The following is an 18,263-nucleotide window of genomic DNA, read 5'->3' on the forward strand; positions in this document are numbered from 1 at the left end:
AAGCATTGTCAACACCAATGGTTCCCAACCTGGGTTCTTCCAGATGTTGCCAAACTACAACTCCCATCATCTTCAGCCACAATAAACTCTAGCTGGGGATGGTGGGGGTTGTAGTTCAACATCTGGAGGAACCCAGGTTGGGAACCACTGATCTACACTGAGGCAGACAACCCTGGCTCTCCAGCTGCTGTTGAACTACAACTCCCATCATGCCTTGCTTTTTACTCACAGATGATCACAAATAACTGAGCGTAGACAGCTCCTGAGCTTGGGCAGGACACATCTGCTCCAGCGCTGAGTGTGTGGCCTGCCGTTAGAAGTTTCATTTAGTTATATTTGATAGTTACAAAAGATTCATTTAGTTATGCAAACAGTTGGGATGTTTGTTGTTCTAAATCCATTAGATGAGGGAGGCGGAGGAACATATCAGGCTGTGTGCTTGGGGCTGGGTGGGCACATGGGCAATCCAGATGGGTCATCTCGGGAACCTAGGCTGGCAGAGCCTGCATGCCTCAGAGGGAAATGCTCCAATGAGCTGATCTCCCTTTGAAAGGCTTGCAGACCTGCGAGCGTGCTCGTATGGACTTTCCGACTCCCATTCCCCATGAACCGGATGCTAGAAATTTCTCACAATGGGTCTGTTCTGTGACCTAGAAAGAAAACGGAAGAGCAACCCAAGTCTTGGGTCATGTTTTATAATGCTTTATTTTAAAAAAACAAACCAGATAGGAGAAAAAGAAGACATGAATAAAGCCCCCAAAGGAGGTTTGCCCTGGGCCATCCTCGGCATTTCTGGCCACCCAGGCAGAACTGCACTGGGTCATGGGTACAATTTATAGAAAAGTGTCAGCCCTTGAGTCCTGAGCCCCAGGAGCTGCGGTACAAACGTGATCTGGTTTAAGGACTTCCCTCTCTCCCTCCCCCTGCTGCAAGGGGTCGGTGTGGATTCTCAGTACAAATAAAACTACAATTATTCTGAGTAGAAGCCACACTAGCTTATTTAAAAGATGACACCTCTTTCCTCCCTGCCCCAATCTCACCTCCCCTTTGGGGCATCCCACCCTCCATTAGTCCTGGATTAATCAGACACTTGGAAGGACATCATAATGTCCCAAGGTATCTCAGTGTAGGCAAAGATCGGGCAAACAATCAGCTAGAGTTATAGCATCCCCTCTCTGGAGGAAAGCTGATCCAGGGGTTCTCAAACATGGGCCCCCAGATGTTGGACTACAATTCCCATCATCCTCAGTACTGTTGTGGCAAGGGGTGATGAGAGTTGTAGTCTAACATCTGGGGGCCCAAGTTTGAGAAACCCCGCTGTATTCCAAGGGGCTGTCAGGCTGCAGCCCAGACATCCCCCCACACCTCTGGATTTCTTGGTGAAGCAGAAGTCAAGGCAGTAGTAGTGGCTTCTCTTGCCTAATTTTTCCCCACCCACCAACTGCAATAAGAAATTCCAGGTGTGCCCTACAGGACAGGGTGGGGAAGGGGCAGAGGAAGCTTCTGCAGCTTTGTCTCTTGTTTCAGCAGCAAAATTAAGAAATTTAAGGGTGTAAGGACCAGTGCTCCCTCTAACAGGGAGTCTCAGATGTTGACCACAACTCCCATAATCCCCAACCCCAGCAAAGGCCATTGCGGCTGGGGATTCTGGGAGTTGTAGTCAACATCATCATCTGGGAATTCGGGGACACTGGTCGGGACTGAAACTAACTTGCTGGAGAGAAGGACAGCACCTGACATCTGCACCTCCCCAAAAGCCAGAGAGTTCCCAGGAGGAATTAATTCCTTGGCGGGGGTGAACAGACGTGAAGAAGAGAGTGAAGGGGTTGCTGGCTTGATCCCTAACGCTGAAGGTAGCACCAATCAGTGGGGCAGGCGAGAGGAAGTTGGCTGTAAAAACGAGGTAGATAATTCAAGGCCTCTCAGTCCAGTTCACAGCCAGTAAGAAGGTGGGGAGGGCAGAGTCACTTTGAAGCAGGGACCATCCAGCAAAGCACTTTCCTCCTAGGGAGGTTTGGCTGGAAAGCTGCTATCATTTCCCTCCAGAGGCGAGAGACAGCCTGCTTTGCCCAGATAAGAGGGAGGACAGGAAAACAATGTAGTGGAGAGAGGACCCTGCTGAAATGGACCAGTCCAGTTAAATTAGTTAAGTGTCTTCTGCTTTCTACAGGTAGAGTTCGCAGGGAGTAGCCAACATTCAGCACAGAGTAATGTTGCAAGGGAGCAAGGGCATTCTTGCACAACGCCGTGAAGAGCGACTCCCATGTGCCCAGAAGCCCCCTAACGTCGGCGTCACACTGTGCTGAACGTCTGGCAGCAATGATGATGATGATGATAATAGTAATTCACACCCAATTCAAGCCCTTGAATATTAGGCAGCACATGCATCATCCAGCGTAACGGCCACGGCTGCTTCCCCCTCCCTTCCGCCAGCAATGCTAAATACTGTATTCATTCAATGCCGTGTTCTCACGATTAAGAAAAAATAGAACTGCGCCACCACAGCCAAGGATTCCCTTTAGAGTGCTTGGCCCCTGTGTAGGGCATCCACCCTAAGTGGCTACTATTACAGGGACAGGATTTTTTTTTTTAAAGACATAAAACTAGCAGGGCAGATGGCAAGAAAGAGGGGTGCGTGGAACCAGCAGGTAACTCTCCACGGGGGGCAGCAGAAAAACGCTGCGGTCCGAAGCGGAACTGTTCGCTCTGCCTAAAGGACTTGGACTACAGATCTTAAGGGGAGGAGTATATAGCGGGAGCATGTCCACACAAGCTTAAATGGGAGCATGTAATGTGTGGACACAACTCAGGAGTGGGTGTTAGCCACAGGCTTGGACACCATTCCCCTCCGGTGTTTCCACAAATATGGAAAAGTGGAATGTACCGATGGGTAACACACACAGACACGGGAAACCCCAAATGGTAAAGACGGGCTTGGGATTCCATCCAGGCCCGCTTCATGTCTTTAGCGGTGTATACAGATGCAGGAACAAAGCCCCTGTCTGTAAAATAAAGACCTAATGTGTGAACGGATTCCTGGATGCTTCACCAGTAAATTAAAACAAAATGAATCAGGAATCAATGTTCTCTGCTGGAAAACACCCTGAGCATCCCACGGACTATGCTCCTCTAAGGGAAAACATTTCAAACATTAAAAATAAAAAATAAAAATCAACTTCCGTGATGAGAAGCCAAATTTCATCAAATTTGTACAAGAGTGTGTGTGTGTGTGTGTGTGTGTGTGTGTGTGTGTGTGTGTGAGAGAGAGAGAGAGAGAGAGAGAGAGCGCGCGCCAGGGTGGATCAGGCCCTTGACACTACACTGAGAATTCCAAAGGGAAACAACTGAGCAGGAGTGACCAAGCGGAGGCTCTCCAGCTGTTGCTGGACTACAACTCCCATCACCCCCTGCCATGCCATACTGAGGTGGGGGTGATGGGAGTTGTAGTCCAGAAACAGCTGGAGAGCCCCCACTCGGTCACCGCAGCAACAGAGCATTGCGTCAAATGGCCCAGAGGCAGAGGGGACAGCTTGCTCCGGAGAGAGTACATGTTATATACAGACGGGAGCCTGCAGGGAGGTTGTCCTATACTCGTGGCACCACGACGTAGGGCTGGTGGGGGATCAGCTTCTGCCGCTCGTTGCAGTTGTAGACCCAGCGGGGGCGCACGAAGGAGAGGTTGGCGTTCTCGTTCAGAGCCTGCGGCGGGAGCGAAAGAGGCCGAGCACTTTAGTGGCGTTCTCTGGCCCCTTCCAAAGATGGAGCCAGATCACTCAAAAAGGGTGGGGCGTCCCAGCATCAGCATTCAAGTGGAGATTGTCTCCTTCCCCATGATTAGTGTTCATACTGATTTACAGCTTTCCAACAGAAGCAGCAAAACTGTTCAAAGCTCTCACACCTCACCTCGGCCACGGAATCACTAAACCGCCCCAGGCGAGCCACAGAATTCGGGCCTGCATCAGCATTCCCTGTAACAGAGACTCCCTGATGGTGTGACGACAGCTCCCAGCATCTCCAGGCTGCAACAATCTTTGGCTGGGGATGATGGGAGCTGTAGTCAAGGACATCTGGGAATCCCCTTTACAAGGCCCTCTGGCCTGCATTCCGAGGTTGGCCTAAGGAGAGAGTGAAGCATCAAGCACCTGAAAACTCTGCATATGTGCTAAGTTCATTGCTCAGCAACTCTGTAGTTGGCACGGTTGAAACTGGAAGAGACCTCCCATATTTTTTGCTAGGGGCCACCCAAGAGGACAGAAGGCCAGGGCTTGAGAAGCCCTGGGCCACCTGACCAAGACAGCGCTATCCGGCGGGCAGGGGAACTCACCTCTTCAAAAGTGTCGTCCCACTCTTGAGCGGTGATCACATAGTTGACCCGCTCGTTCATGTAGTCCTCCACTTCCCTGCAAGCCGAAGAGAAGCATTCCCTTGTTATTACTTGTATTTATTTATTTTACTAGCTGTACCCGTGCAGCACATCTGCGCGCTAGTACTGGCTTTATTCATTTATTTTACATTTCTGTCGGACCAGTGGTCTGACTCAGTATATGGCAGCTTCCTAATGTTCCTAAAATGGAACAAGACAAACATACATACGTTTGGATGGACTAAACAGATATAGAAGGGGCCAGGAGTTGTGCAGGTCCCTAAGCACCCGTCCTTTGGCTACCAGAACTCCGGCTCGGCACACAGCCAAGACCGGGACAGGCATGTATTGTAATCGCTTTGGAATGCAAAACTCACCCATTAAAAGCCGTGATGAAGCGATTCAAGAGGCGTCGCTCCTGAGACGGGAATTCGCCATAAAGGAAGAAGTGTTTGCCCCCAAATAAGTCTGGTGAGGAGGGTGAAGTTAGCCAAAAGAAAGGAAAGAAAAGAATGAAGTCTGACACCCCAAATAGCACCCCATAAATTAACCCTGGAATCTCCAAGCATCAGCTGCACAGAGCAGATCGAGATGGAAACCCCCAAGCTCTAGTGAAGGGGTTCCCAACCTGTGCTACTCAAGCTGTGGCTGAACTACAACTCCCATCATCCCCAGCCACAATCAAATTGTAGCTGGGGGTGATGGGAATTGTAGTCCAGCCACATCTGGAGCACCACAGAGGTTGGAGACCCTTGCTCTACTGCATGAGATGTTGGCCTACAATTCCCACAATCCCTGGCTACTGATTATGGCTGGGGATTATGGGAGTTGTAGTCCAAAAACAGCTGGAGGGCCGAAGCTGAGCAGCCCTGCTCTGGGGCAAACAAGCCCCTGTCTTACGACTGGGGGGAAAGGATCGCACTGGCTTTACCACTGCCTCCTCCCGTGCAGTCTGACATGATGCTTTTGCCATGGTCACTAAAGTGAGCAGCCGCCTCCAGCACTTAGTTGCCCAATATAGGCAACTATAAATGTACAAACCAGCGGGGATTCGAACTAACAGCCTCTTGCTCCCTAGGCAAGATGCTACCCCGCTGCGCCACCTTAGGGGCGCTTTGCATATAGAAGTTTGCAAACTGAATCGGTGGGGAAAACCCCAAGCTGATACCCAGAGGAGCTGCTGCCAGTCAGAGTAGGCAACCCTGAGCTAAGGCGGCCAGTAGTCTGACTCAGTAGAAGGCAGCTTCCTACGTAACCCATTCCCTCTCAGTCTGGGAGCGTCTCCTCTTGAGTGGGCGGATCAACCCCTCACTCAAGAGGATGCCCTCCCTGAGGAAAATGACCCTTCAGGTAAGTGCCAAAGCACCATTCTCCCTCAGTCAGGGAGCGTCTCTTCTTCAGTGATAGGATCAACCCGTCACTCAAGAGGATGCCCTCCCTAACACCGAGGAGAATGACCCTTCAGGTAAGTGCCAATGCACCATTCTCCCCCAGGGTCACCTTCCCAGACGGCACCTGCCTGAATACCAATGAGCCACTGTCGGAGCCGGGGAAGAAGGGGGCTCTCGTACATGAAGCAACTTCATCTCCAGTCAAACTATGGGCCCATCTCGCTCTGTATTATCTACTCAGACGGACAGCAGCAATCCAGGGCTTCAGAGTGGGGTCTTTCCCAGCTTTACCTGCAACGTTAAGGATTCAACCGGGGCTCTTCTGCACGCAAGCCAGTAAAGTGCCACTGAATCAGGGCCTCCCTCCACCACTGAAAACATTTTCAGTTATGTATCACCTGCCTTTTATTCAATCCAAGCATTGCACATGCACATCAACACAACCTTGACTGAGGGGCCTTAGGGAGATATTTAAAAGAATGAGGCGACTTACAATTAAATGAGACGACTTACGCTCTCGCAATGTTAGGAAGGAAGGCCATCTTTAAGCATTTGCCCTCCCAACTTTGACCCTCTTGCAGATGTTGGCCTAAAGGTAAAGTGTGCCGTCGAGTTGCTTTCGACTCCTGGTGCCCACAGAGCCCTGTGGTTGTCTTTGGTAGAATACAGGAGGGGCTGACCATGGCCTCCTCCCACGCAGTATGAGAAGATGCCTTTCAGCATCTTCCTATATCGCTGCTGCCCGATATAGGTACCAGCGGGGATTCAAACCGGCAACCTCATGCTTGCTAGGCAAGTCATTTCCTACTGCGCCATTAGGTGGCTCAGATGTTGGCCTACAACTCCCATAATCCCTCTCTATTGGCCGCTGTGGCTGCAGATTATGGGAGTTGTAGTCCAGAAAGAGCTGGGGGGCTTAAGTTGAGCAGGCCCGGTTTGCAGTAATATGCAAGCACTGATATTGCTTCAATAAAGTAAGCAAAACAAGCGTGCCTTTAACTCTTAGTCCTGCTGGTCCACATTTAACCTCCACGAGAAATCAACGAGTTCTTCAGCTGATTGACCTGCTGATTACAGCTTGCATCTCATCCGTCCTGACCCACCTGGCAACTCAGGGATCGGGTGATCAGGCTCTGCCTTTTCCTCAACGTCTGTGTTCTCGTCGGTGGAGCCGCCGTAAGGATCGTCATCCGGTTCTGGGGCAGGTTTCCGGCCTCCTTGCTGCTTTTTGCGGTGTTCCTCCTCCACTCTACAGCCAGGGGGAAACCAAGTCAGCGGCAGGTGGAGCAGGTTCTCCCTTCACCAGAGACCTCATCCCGCTTGCAGCCGCCAAACAAGTGAGACGAAAATGCACACCGACAATTTCCGACAAAGGCTTAGGAGACCCAGAAAGTTGACATCAGGCCTGCTCAACTTCAGCCCCACCCAGCTCTGTTTGGACTACAACTCCCATAATCCCCAGCCACAGTGGCCAATAGCCAAGGATTATGGGAGCTGTAGGCCAACTTCCACAGGAGGGCTGAAGTTGAGCAACCCTGGTCAACATCAAGGGTCTCAAACTGCGGCCCTCCTGCAGATGTTGCCAGAGATGTTGAGGCAACTCCCATCAGCTCTGGCTATCGGCCATTGTGACTGGGGATGATGGGAGTTGTAGTCCAACAACTGCTGGACGGCCGCAGTTTGAGACCTTCGGTCTGCATGAAGAGCTTCCATGTGGGACGTGTGTGTTACAGAATACTGCTGTGGAGATGCAATACAAATATGGTGAATATTAATATACCTCTTTTCAACAAAAGTTCCAAAGCAGTTTACATAGGTATAAATAAACAAATTAAATAAATAAAGTGGCTGCCTGCCCCGAAAGGGCTCACAATCTAAAAAAGAAATACGAAATGGACACCAGAACAGCCACTGGAGGGATGCTGTGCTGGGGACGGATAGGGCCGGTTGCTCTCCCCCTGCTAAATAAAGAGAACCACCACTTTTAAAAAGTGCCTCTTTGCTCATTTAGCAGGGGTAGCAGATGTAAAGCAGAAAGCTGGCACCGGGGAATGATGAGCAGGGGGCATCTTAACCCTTTCCCCCCCAATGGATGATGAGAGCTGTAGACCAACGTTATCTGGGCAACCAAGTTTGAGAACCCCTGGGCTACAGAGACCAATGATCCGGCTAGCGATAAAGACAGCTCAATATGCTCTTATACAACTGTCAGCACCACAGGCACAAACACAAGAAGTCCCCAAAGCCGGAGCTCAGTGGAAGCCCTGCTGCTCCGAAGGGCAGGAACGGGGAGAGGCTCCTCCCACTGAAGGGGAGGCGGAACCCAGCAGAGACTCATTTGCATAGCCCCACCTCCAAAGCAAGTGGGAGGAGCCACCCACTCTTGGAGAATCTCTACCACTGAAGGAGCAGCAGCAAGCAACCCTGAGAGAAGGCCTGGTTCCTTTTTAGCTCTTCTCTCATCCCCTCAGGGTCGTGCCTCACAGAAGGGACCGACCCCAACAGCCGTCACTTCACTAACCTCCTCAGCTCATCGTCTGTGTCGCCAGAGCCCTCTTCCCCGTTGTCTTGAACGCCTGGAAGAGGGTAGGGGAAGGGGTGGGAGAAGGAGAGGGGAATTGAGTCACCTTGCTTGCATGCAGAAGGCCTTGAGTTCAACCCCGGGCAGCATCTCCAGGTAGGACTGGGAGAGACTTGGAGAGCTGCTGCCAGTCAGTGTGGACCAGGCCTGCTCAACTTAGGCCCTCCAACTTACTTAATTTATTTATTTATTTATTGAATGTATATATCGCTTAACAGCGTAATCTCTAGGAAGTACAGAATTAAAACATAATATAAAACATAAAACATTTAAAATTCATTAAAAAAATAAAAAATCATAATTGATAAACACACATTAACATTTAAACAGTGTTTTTGGACTACAACTCCCATAATCCCCAGCCACAGTGGCCAATAGCCAGGGATTATGGGTGTTGTAGGCCAACATCTGCAGGAGGGCCCATGTTGAACAGCCCTGTAGACAATACTCAGCTAGGCGGACCAAGGGAGGAGGAGAGCTGGTCTTGTGGTAGCCAGCATGAATTGTCTCTGTTGCTAAGCAGGGTCTGCCCTGGTTGGAATTTGAATGGGAGACCACATGTGAGCACTGGAAGATATTCCCCTTAGGGGATGGGGCCGCTCTGGGAAGAGCATCTGAGGCTCCAAGTTCCCTCCCTGGCATCTCCAAGAGAGGGCTGAGAGAGACCCCTGCCTACAACCTTGGAGAAGCTGCTGTCAGTCTGTGGTAGACAATACTGAGCTAGATGGAGCAAGGGTCTGACTCAGTATATGGCAGCTGCCTCTGTTCCTATGGGTCTGACTCGGTATAAAGCAGCTTCCCACGTTCGGCCCGATCCGGCCAGACAATCTTTATGTAAAGACTTATGGGGAAGTCTTTACATGAAGCTCGCTTTCTTCAACACACTAGAACCAAGGGCTACGCAGCCTTACCTGAGGGACCCTCGTCGTTGCTGGAAGCCACCGAGTCAGCCGCTGGCGCCTGTGAGTTGTTGTGGATGCTGGTATTCCGGGACGTGGAGGGCTCCTCCTCCTCTTCTTCCGAGGACCCCTTCCTCTGCACGGTCCGTGCTGCTTTGGGGTTCGCAGGCATCTTGAGCTTGTGGTTGGAGCTGGGCAGACTGGCTTTCTGCAAAATAAGGGCCCACTTAACAGGGCTGTGTTGGGGAAGGGGCAAGCACGTGTCCCACATGCCAAAGGCCCCAGGTTCAATTCCTGGCATGTCCAGTTAGGGCTGGCCCCTGGAAAAGCCACTGCCAGTCAGAACAGACAATTCTCCGCTAGATGGCGCAATGGTCTGACTTCATGTATATCCGATGATACGTTGCCCCTTCCCATTACCACCAGCAGTAGAAAGCACTCCCATTTGCACTGAAGACATATACAGGATGCAAAACTCCGGTTCTCAGCATGGAATCTGGCATCCTTGGATGTCAAAAAGACTTCTGTTTGTTTTTAAAAGAACAGATTTGATCGGGGTCAGTGGGGCAACACACCGGACATGTAGGAGGAGGAGAGTTGGTCTTCAAGCATGACTTGTCCCCTTTGCTAAGCAGAGTTTGCCCTGGTTGGCATTTGAATGGGAGACTAGATGTGAGCACTGGAAGATATTCCCCTTGGAGGATGGGGCCGCCCTGGGAAGAGCATCTACATACTTGCAGGCAGAAGGTTCCAAGTTCCCTGTCTAGCATCTCCAAGAGAGGTCTGAGAGACTCCAGCCTGCAATCTTGGAGAAGCTGCTGCCAGTCTGTGCAGATTATACTGAGCTAGATGGACCGATGGTCTGACTCAGTATATAGCAGCTCCCAATGTTTCTAACAGCAACCCCGCTGAAAACACAGAAGGTCCCCAGAGCCCTGGCTAGCCTCATTGGAGCTGGGATACAAATTACCTGTCGATGAGCAGGGGGTTTGTGGTGGCGGGTAGGGGTTTCTTCTTCGCTCTCCTCTTCACTGCTGGAGGATTCTTGGCTGTCCATCAGGTAACTGGCAAAGGCAATGCATAAAATGTAACCCCAGAGGCAGCTGAAACCAAACCTCCCGTCCAGGGCGGCATCCTTGAAACCAGCAATTAGTTAAGTTAATTATTTGTCAGGATCTTCCCCCCCCCACACACTTGTCAGGCATCATTTTTCACTTGCCACAGACAAGTAGACTAGTGGGTTTCCTGAACCCTGCGCACCAAGAACCCTCTCCATCTGTTCCTGCCCCCACCCACCCCCAATTACCGTTTGCAGGGCAGGCGTCGCCGCGTGCGGTGGCAGTCCAGGATCCACTCCTTGCGCACTATGATGCCCCCGAGCCCTTTCACCTGGCTGTATTTGGGGGTGTTGGCAAAGGCACAGCTAGGAGGAGGCAGCAGAGGGAGGCATTCACTGTGCAGTTACATGCAATCATCTATGAAGCCAGCAGACACCACAACCAGGAAATCAAGGCCAGACGGGTTAAGCTGAAATTAAATCCCACTGAACCCACCAGAACCTATTTTTGAGCAAACCCGCATAGAATCTGGCTCCTTTGGGTCAGCACCTATATTTTCCTGAATACAAGACGACTCTAAATTTAAGACAAGCCCCTTAAAGAACAGAGGTTTAATAAGGTTATACATACATTTACCCAAACGGAAGAGGCCTCTGAATTAAAGATGAGCCCCTCATTTCTAACATCAAAGAACTTGGGAAAAACCTAGTATTGGATTCATGTAGATAAAAGTATTACTTTATTAGGGAATTTTGTTCAGGAGGGGGTTGCATCAGTGCCTTTCTTTTACAGAGCCAGCATAGCATAGTGGTTAGAGTGTTGGACCAGGACCAGGAAGACTCAAGTTCAAGTCTCCATTCAACCATGAAACTCACTGGGTGACTCTGGGCCAGTCATGTATCTCTCAGCCTAACCTACCTCATATAAATAAAATTTTATTTATAGATAGATAAATAGATAGATAGATAAATGTATTGTTGATTGACAAAACAGAAATATAAACGGGCAAGACGTTTTAGCTTCCACCTTCTTCAGCTGCTCTGGTGTTACCAGAAGAAGGCAGAAGCCAAATTTTGATTGTCCACTGTATTTCTGCTTTGTTAATCAACCATACCTTTATACTATTATTTTCAATTAACTGCATCCTTCTGGGACCCAGTTAATCCTTGTATGAAGTTTGTACAGGTTTAAAATCTACAAGGAAAAACACACAAAAAACCTGAGGAGGGGCAGCAAGGCCTAGTGGTTTGCAGGGCACCTACATGAGGTGAGTGCTGTCAGGGGTCCAGTCCGGTCGGTACTTGGCCCCCATCTCCAGGGCTTTGTCTCGCAGCTCCGAACGGAAGGGGTTCTGGAAGCCGCTCAGCACAAAGACGGTGCCCTGAAGGAGATGTTGGAAAGATGCATCTGTGGGCCCCTCTGAAGACTGCGTTTGTGGAAGCTTCTTGGAAGGTGGCATTTTTGAGGGAGGCGGCGCTGAGGGGGAAGCTGGAAATGGAGGACAACCAAGAAAAAGATTATTCTGGGAGAGGAGAGGAGGGACAAAATCAGCCATCATTCTTTCATAGAAACAAACAGAAAAAGTTGATTAAAATCAAAATGACAGATTTCTCCATCCCTTAATGCTCGATAGAAGACCCTAGAACTAGGCAACATGAGAAGAAGCCAGGGAGCGTTCATTCCCAGAGTAGCATAATCCACAATTCCAAAAGTGCACTGCGCAAGTGCAATCTGATAAACAGCACCCTGAGAACCTCAACTTTCATTTTCCAGCAAGTTTCTAGTCTTTATGGAGGTGGAAAGAGCCTTGAAATCACATGGAACTAGAGAAGAAAGCAGGAACGGTTCACTGATGGTTTATTAGGGGGGGAAAGCCCAGCGTGTTCGAGGTGGTAACCCTCTTCTTCAGGGGAAGAAGGTCATAAAACAGGATGTACAACTTCTCACAAGCTACTAGCTTGTTTCTGGTTACTGCTAGAAGCTTGTGAGAAGCTGTGCATTCCGTTTTACGAAGGTCTTCCCCTGAAGAACTGGGCAAAGAGGGACCTTTTAAACTTGGGGATTCTCTTTATTTAGCAGAGGGAGAGTAACTGGCCCTCTCCACCCCCAGCACAGGACCTCCAGTGACGGTTGCTGGTGTCTATCTTGTGTTTCTTTTTAGACTGTGAGCCTTTTGGGGACAGGGAGCCATCTTATTTATTATTTCTCTACGTAAACCACTTTGGAAACTTTTGTTGAAAAGTGAAATATAAATATTTCTTGCTGAAGAAAAGGTATACCAGCTCAAGACGCATCGGGACCTATGTTTCTAATAAAGCATCAGTGCACTGTTCCTGCTTTCTTCTCTAGTTGCTGTTGCTGTGCTGTTTCTCCTCCTATGTGCTTCCTTCTTGAAATCATGAGGAGAAGACCTGCTAGACCAGGGATTCTCAACATTGGATCCCCAGATGTTATTGGACTTCAGCTCCCATAATCCCCAGCTAAAGGCTACTGGGGCTGGGGATTGTGGGAGCTGAAGTCCAATAACATCTGGGGACCCAACATTGAGAATCCCTATGCTAGACAACCACAAACCAGAAAGAGGGCATGGGAGGGAAGGACTGGGACTCCTGAAGCCAGGAGCTTCAGTCCTCTCCATACCATACAAAGCTGCCTTCTACAGAGTCAGACCACTGGTCTATCTAGCTCAGTATTGCCTTCACAGACTGGTAGCGGCTTCTCCAAGGTTGCAGGCAGGAGCCTCTCTCAGCCCTATCTTGGAGATGCTGCCAGGGAGGGAACTTGGAACCTTCTGCTCTTTCCAGAGTGGCTCCATCCCCTAAGAAGGGGAATCTCTTACAGTGCTCACACATCAAGTCTCCCATTCATATGCAACCAGGGCGGACCCTGCTAAGCTAAGGGGACAATTCATGCTCGCTACCACAAGACTGGCCCTTTCCCCCAAATATTTCTTGACTCCTTTCCATGCCCAGATGTAAGCAAGACAAGAGAACGAATGAAAAACTTCTTAACTTGCAGAATTCATGCCATTCTGGGAAACAAGTCCACAAAAGTTCCGGAACAAAAGCCCAGAGTTCCCTTCTCAAGACAACCCTCTTTCACGTGTACCTTTGTGTTTCTTGAGGGGTGGGTTTGCAGGGCGAGAAGTTTCGGGATCAAGCTTCTTGGCTGCAGATGAGAGGCCAGGATTTTCCTTGCTGAATTCAAACTTCCGTTTGACTGGGGTGGGCTCCTGCAAGGAGGAGGAAACTCGGAGATTACTGCCTATGACCCCTTTCAATATGGGTGTGGCTTTGGTACCTCACTGCTTTGGTACCCAAGTCGCTCCATTTGAAATACTTGGAGGAGAGATGCAGTTGATTCTGGGATGGGGTGTATCTGCAGGATGCTTCGAGAAGCCACTTCCGGTCAGTGGACAATACTGAGCTAGGTGGACCAGTGGTCTGACTCAGTAGAAGTTAGACCAAGAGGTCATTCACATAGTCTGGTAGAGCACAGTTTTTGATTGTGTGAATGACCTCCTATGTTCTATCCCTGGGGGGGTAGACACTGCCAAGCATCACTATGAGCATTCATCCCCTGGTATGGTATGGATGGCCAAAATTTGTGGGCCTCACTCACAGATGAAAGGGGGCATCCAGCCTATTCGCACTGCATCCAGCTTTTACCTTGGGAGAAGGTTTGGTGGAGGGTTTTTCCGCAGGTGATGGCGAAGGGTCAGGGGAACAGGACATGCTGGTTTGCAGCGAGGCAGCGGCATAGCTCGGTGAAGGCTGGTCGTTCTGAGAGGCTGCAAGGACAATTTCATCTCCATCACCACCGACGTGGCAGGTTATACAGGATATTCACACGTGCAGGCAGTGGGAGAGCTTGTTTTTTGCACTTAAGGACCGCAAACCCCAATCCAGGGCCAGGGCGTACAAAGCTCACCTCTCTGCTCCACTGATGCTAACTTGCTAGACCACACAAACATGGATCCACAGATGTCTCTGGACTACGTATCCCAGCACCCCCTGCCACAGCAGCCATGGCAGGGATGATGGGAGTTGTCGTCCATCATCATCTGGGGGACCCAAGTTTGAGAACCTGCCATGATGTGCATGGAAATTGTTGGCTGTCATGCTTATGGACACTGACTTGGGCCTATGAGTATGATTTTATATTTCTAATGCAAGTATGGATTGCATTACAAGAAAATGTTGCAGTAAATCCCTGGTGTGCATGTGTTACCTGAGCCTGTGACTGAGGTCGATGAAAATGTTAGGCACCTTTCCCCCTCAGAAGCAGAGGGGTGCAACTGTCTTGAAGGAGTATTCTTCAAGCTGAAAGGTTTTCCACTTTCTGTTCAAGCCCTCCTTCCGCCCACCACCACCACCACCAAGTGCCACTAGCTCTACCCACCTGGTTGTCTGTTAACTGCCCTCTGAGCCTGCAAACATTCCACTCCATTCAGTTAAACTGGGCCAGTTGTGGGGGGTGGGGTGGGGTGCGAGGTCTGTCAGGACCCCTCTTGCCTATAGATGCCCCGGTTTCCCAGATACCTTTCACTGGAGAGACCAGGGGTTTGCTGGCACGGCTGAAGAAGAGAGCACCAGGTTTTAAAGAGCTGGCCCCGTTGTCGTCATCCTTCACCTTGAACTGGCCCAGCTTGGTGACCTTCTGCAGCGGGAAGAGGAGGACTGAAAATCAGTCAAGGCGTTACTGTACAATGCAGAAGGAGACCTACATCCCAGCACTGGGATACTCACCGGGGAAGCTGTTTTGGAATGGATCTCATTGTTCTCTGGAGGTGAGTGGAACTTCACAAAGGAAAGGCCATATGCCAAGGACTGTGGAGAGACAAAAGTGACTCTGTAGAGCAGGGGTTCCCATCCCAACCTTGGATCCCCAGAGAGTATTGGACTACAACTCCCATCATCCTCAGCCACAGCAGCCCACGGCCATCTGGGGACCCAAAGTTGGAAACTCCTGCTCAAGATGATCCAGGAAGTCCGATGAATCATTTCCCTCCCCAGCTCCCAGATATTACTGGACTACATACTATCCCCAGATAGCATTGACTACAACTCCCATCATCCTCGGCCACAGCAGCCTGTGGCACCTGGGGAACCGATGTTGGAAACTCCTACAGTAGAAGATCTAGGAAGTCTGAAGAAGCACTCCTTCCTATCCTGTCTGCTTAGGCCATCTAATACAAACCTTGGTATAAGGCTGCGTGCAGACAATTTTCACCCGGTCCCACTTCCTCTCGGCTGTGGCCTTCACCAGCTTGTCTGAGCCAAACATACGGACCCGGTTCAAGTTGGTGCCGCTCTTGCTCTCCGAGGGGGACATGAAGGAGGATGTGACCAGCAGCACCTGGGAAAGGAGGGGCAGTGGTAGAGATCGTGGTCTGGGAGGGGCCAGGGCGCAGAGGCATCGCTCCGGCTTTGCATGCAGGAGGCCCCAGGTGTGAGGCCTGGCATCTCCAGGTAGGGCTGTGGAAAGACCAGTGATGTCTTTAAACACTCACCTGGCCACCATCAGGAATGAGAAATTTGGGAGAAATAGACTTTGAAGGGACTCTCCCCCACCAACTCACTTCCCCCCCTTTTTGCTACCACAGCATTTGAGAAACTTTAAGAACAGAATAACAGCCCTGCTGGATCAGGCCCAAGGCCTCTCTAGTCCAGCATCCTGTTTCACAGGGTGGCCCACCAGATGCCGCTGGGAAGCCCACAGGCAAGAGCTGAAGGTATTCCAAGGGCCGCGAATGCCGCTTGCCATTTTGTGCAGTTCAGAAAGAAGCAGGAAATGCCCTAGGGCAGGGGTTCCCAACCCTCCAGATGTTGATGAACTACAATTCCCATCACCCCCAGCTACAATTTATTGTGGCTGGGGATGATGGGAGTTGTAGTTCAGGGAGATCTGGAGGCCCCGGATCATGGGATCGTTTCCTGCCTGATTCGCAAGCAAGAGTGACCAAGAGATCACCCTGAATCTCCCAAGAGGGAAGCATCGACTTTTGCGAGAGGAGGCCGTTTCTAAGCCAAGCTAGGAAAGAGGCCCCCAGACACCTGTTCCCTGTAAGAGCGAATCCCAGGTGTTGTTGACTACAGCTCCCAGAATTCCTAGCTACAACAGGCTTTCGCTGAGGATGCTGGGAGTTGTAGTCAAGAACATATGGGATTTTCTGTTAGAGGGAATATTGGACACCACCCTGTTCAGCCCCCCACCCCCACCCCTCGCGCCTCACCTCATAGTTCTGTTCGCTGGAGGAAGCAGAGCTGCCGGCCAGCACTTCCACGAACGCCGAGCCTTCATTGCCAATGTCAATGCTGTGGATTTGCTCCTCTTTCTCAAACTGTAGGGAGAAAAGAGAGTCTCAGCCAAGGATGAGGCACAACGCAGAAGGGTCATTCTACAAGCACAAGCTGCATTGTGCATGCTCAGTCAAACCAGATGCAGACCACAAACACGATGGAGTCACAATTGCTCGTACGCATGAGAAACCGACCCCACGCGTCAACCAGTGAGAGCGATCAGCCAAGGAAGCCCTTCTTGACTCTGGCTTTACAGCAACTGTGCGTGCTACTGGGGGCCATTTTCAAATATGAAGACAGCCACACGATTGCCAAAAATTCACCTGTAATATGACAGAGACTTGCTTCTCTCCGGGCTGGGCAGCTTTCCACTTGCGGTAGGTGTCAGCCTTGAGCAGGTTCTCGGCGCAGTGAGTCTGGGGGTTAGAGAGAGAAAGGAGAGGTGGTCAGAGAGAAAGCATCTAGCAAGAAAGGGAATGGGGCTCTATCTCAGTGGTAGGAGAGGAGAGCTGGTCTTGTGGAAGCAAGCATGACTGGTCCCCTTAGCTAAGCAGGGTCTGCCCTGGTTGCATATGAATGGGAGACGAAGTGTGAGCACTGCAAGATCTTCCCCTCAGGGGATGGAGCTGCTCTGGGAAGAGCTGAAGGTTTCAAGTTCCCTCCCTGGCAGCATCTCCAAGAGAGGGCTGAGAGAGATTCCTGCCTGCAGCCTTGGAGAAGCCGCTGCCAGTGTGGGTAGACATCACTGAGCTAGATGGACCAATGGTCCAACTCAGTATATGGCAGCTGCCTATGTTCCTCCTCCCATCATTCCCGTCCCCCAGCCCCACCCCAGTGTTCTCTCTCACAGGGATTTCCAGGTGTTGTTGACCACAACTCCCAGAATTGAAATGTGCCAATCTTTTTAATTGGTTGTTTTTGTTATTTTGCAAACCGCCCAGAGAACCTGTGCTTTGGGCGGTATTAAGATATGTTAAATAAATATATAAATAAATAATAATAACAACAACTCCCATCATGCCCACCTCTGGCCATTGTGGCTGAGGCTGATGGGAGTTGTACCCCCCCACAACATCTGGGGACCCAGGGTTGAGAACCCCCGCTCAGTGCGCTTCTCCCCCCCGCATCTCATTCAGAATGGGCTCTTCCGCCACATTCCGCACATCGCAGATGCCCTCCCATTCCGCCCCCCGCCCCATAACACAAATGGTTTCTTCCAGCCCCCCACGGAGTGGTTTCTCCCTCCCCCTGCCCCGCCCCGCCCATGAGGGAAGGCGGGCCCAGCAAGGCGGGCACAGGCTCGTCCAACCCCGTCCGCACCGTGTCTGAGCTGCTCGCAGACACCACATGTCGGATCGCGATCTCCGGCATCTCCCCGCCAGTTTCTGTCACCGCCGTAACCCGGCAACAAAACTCCACACGCCACCCGGAAGCATTGGCTCTACGCAGCCGCTCTATACTCACGAACGCGGCTCACGCCTATGGTTTTCTCCACCTGCTAGTCCTCCCGGCGCGTCTGCGCAGGGGCTCAAGCCGATTGGTGACGCATGCGTACTTCTGAGCTATGCGTTCAAGAGCGTAGCCTTTTAAATACAAGAGAGTCAGACTCGCACAAATGGTTTACTTTGGGAAACCCTTTTTGTTGTTGTTGTTGTTGTTTGGTGGTGAA

The 18,263-nt window shown here is 50.7% G+C and overlaps 1 protein-coding gene across 1 annotated transcript; it reads right to left on the bottom strand.

Moving 5' to 3' along the window:
• Nucleotides 1-686: 686 nt before the first annotated feature.
• Nucleotides 687-18,071, bottom strand: XRCC1 (X-ray repair cross complementing 1). The gene is made up of 17 exons (XM_053267588.1): nucleotides 17,915-18,071; nucleotides 16,918-17,010; nucleotides 16,528-16,635; nucleotides 15,492-15,650; nucleotides 15,041-15,121; nucleotides 14,834-14,951; nucleotides 13,961-14,082; nucleotides 13,401-13,524; nucleotides 11,555-11,780; nucleotides 10,541-10,657; nucleotides 10,205-10,298; nucleotides 9,247-9,442; nucleotides 8,276-8,330; nucleotides 6,858-7,003; nucleotides 4,741-4,831; nucleotides 4,325-4,400; nucleotides 687-3,699 (listed from the first exon to the last, which is right to left on the bottom strand). Exons 1-17 carry the CDS (start codon nucleotides 17,963-17,965, stop codon nucleotides 3,586-3,588), a joined length of 1,971 nt encoding a protein of 656 aa, XP_053123563.1. The 5' UTR covers nucleotides 17,966-18,071; the 3' UTR covers nucleotides 687-3,585.
• Between the last annotated feature and the right edge of the window lie 192 nt (nucleotides 18,072-18,263).

This window comes from Hemicordylus capensis, chromosome 7, assembly GCF_027244095.1.
Source record: "Hemicordylus capensis ecotype Gifberg chromosome 7, rHemCap1.1.pri, whole genome shotgun sequence".
Classification (NCBI taxonomy): Eukaryota; Metazoa; Chordata; class Lepidosauria; order Squamata; family Cordylidae; genus Hemicordylus; species Hemicordylus capensis.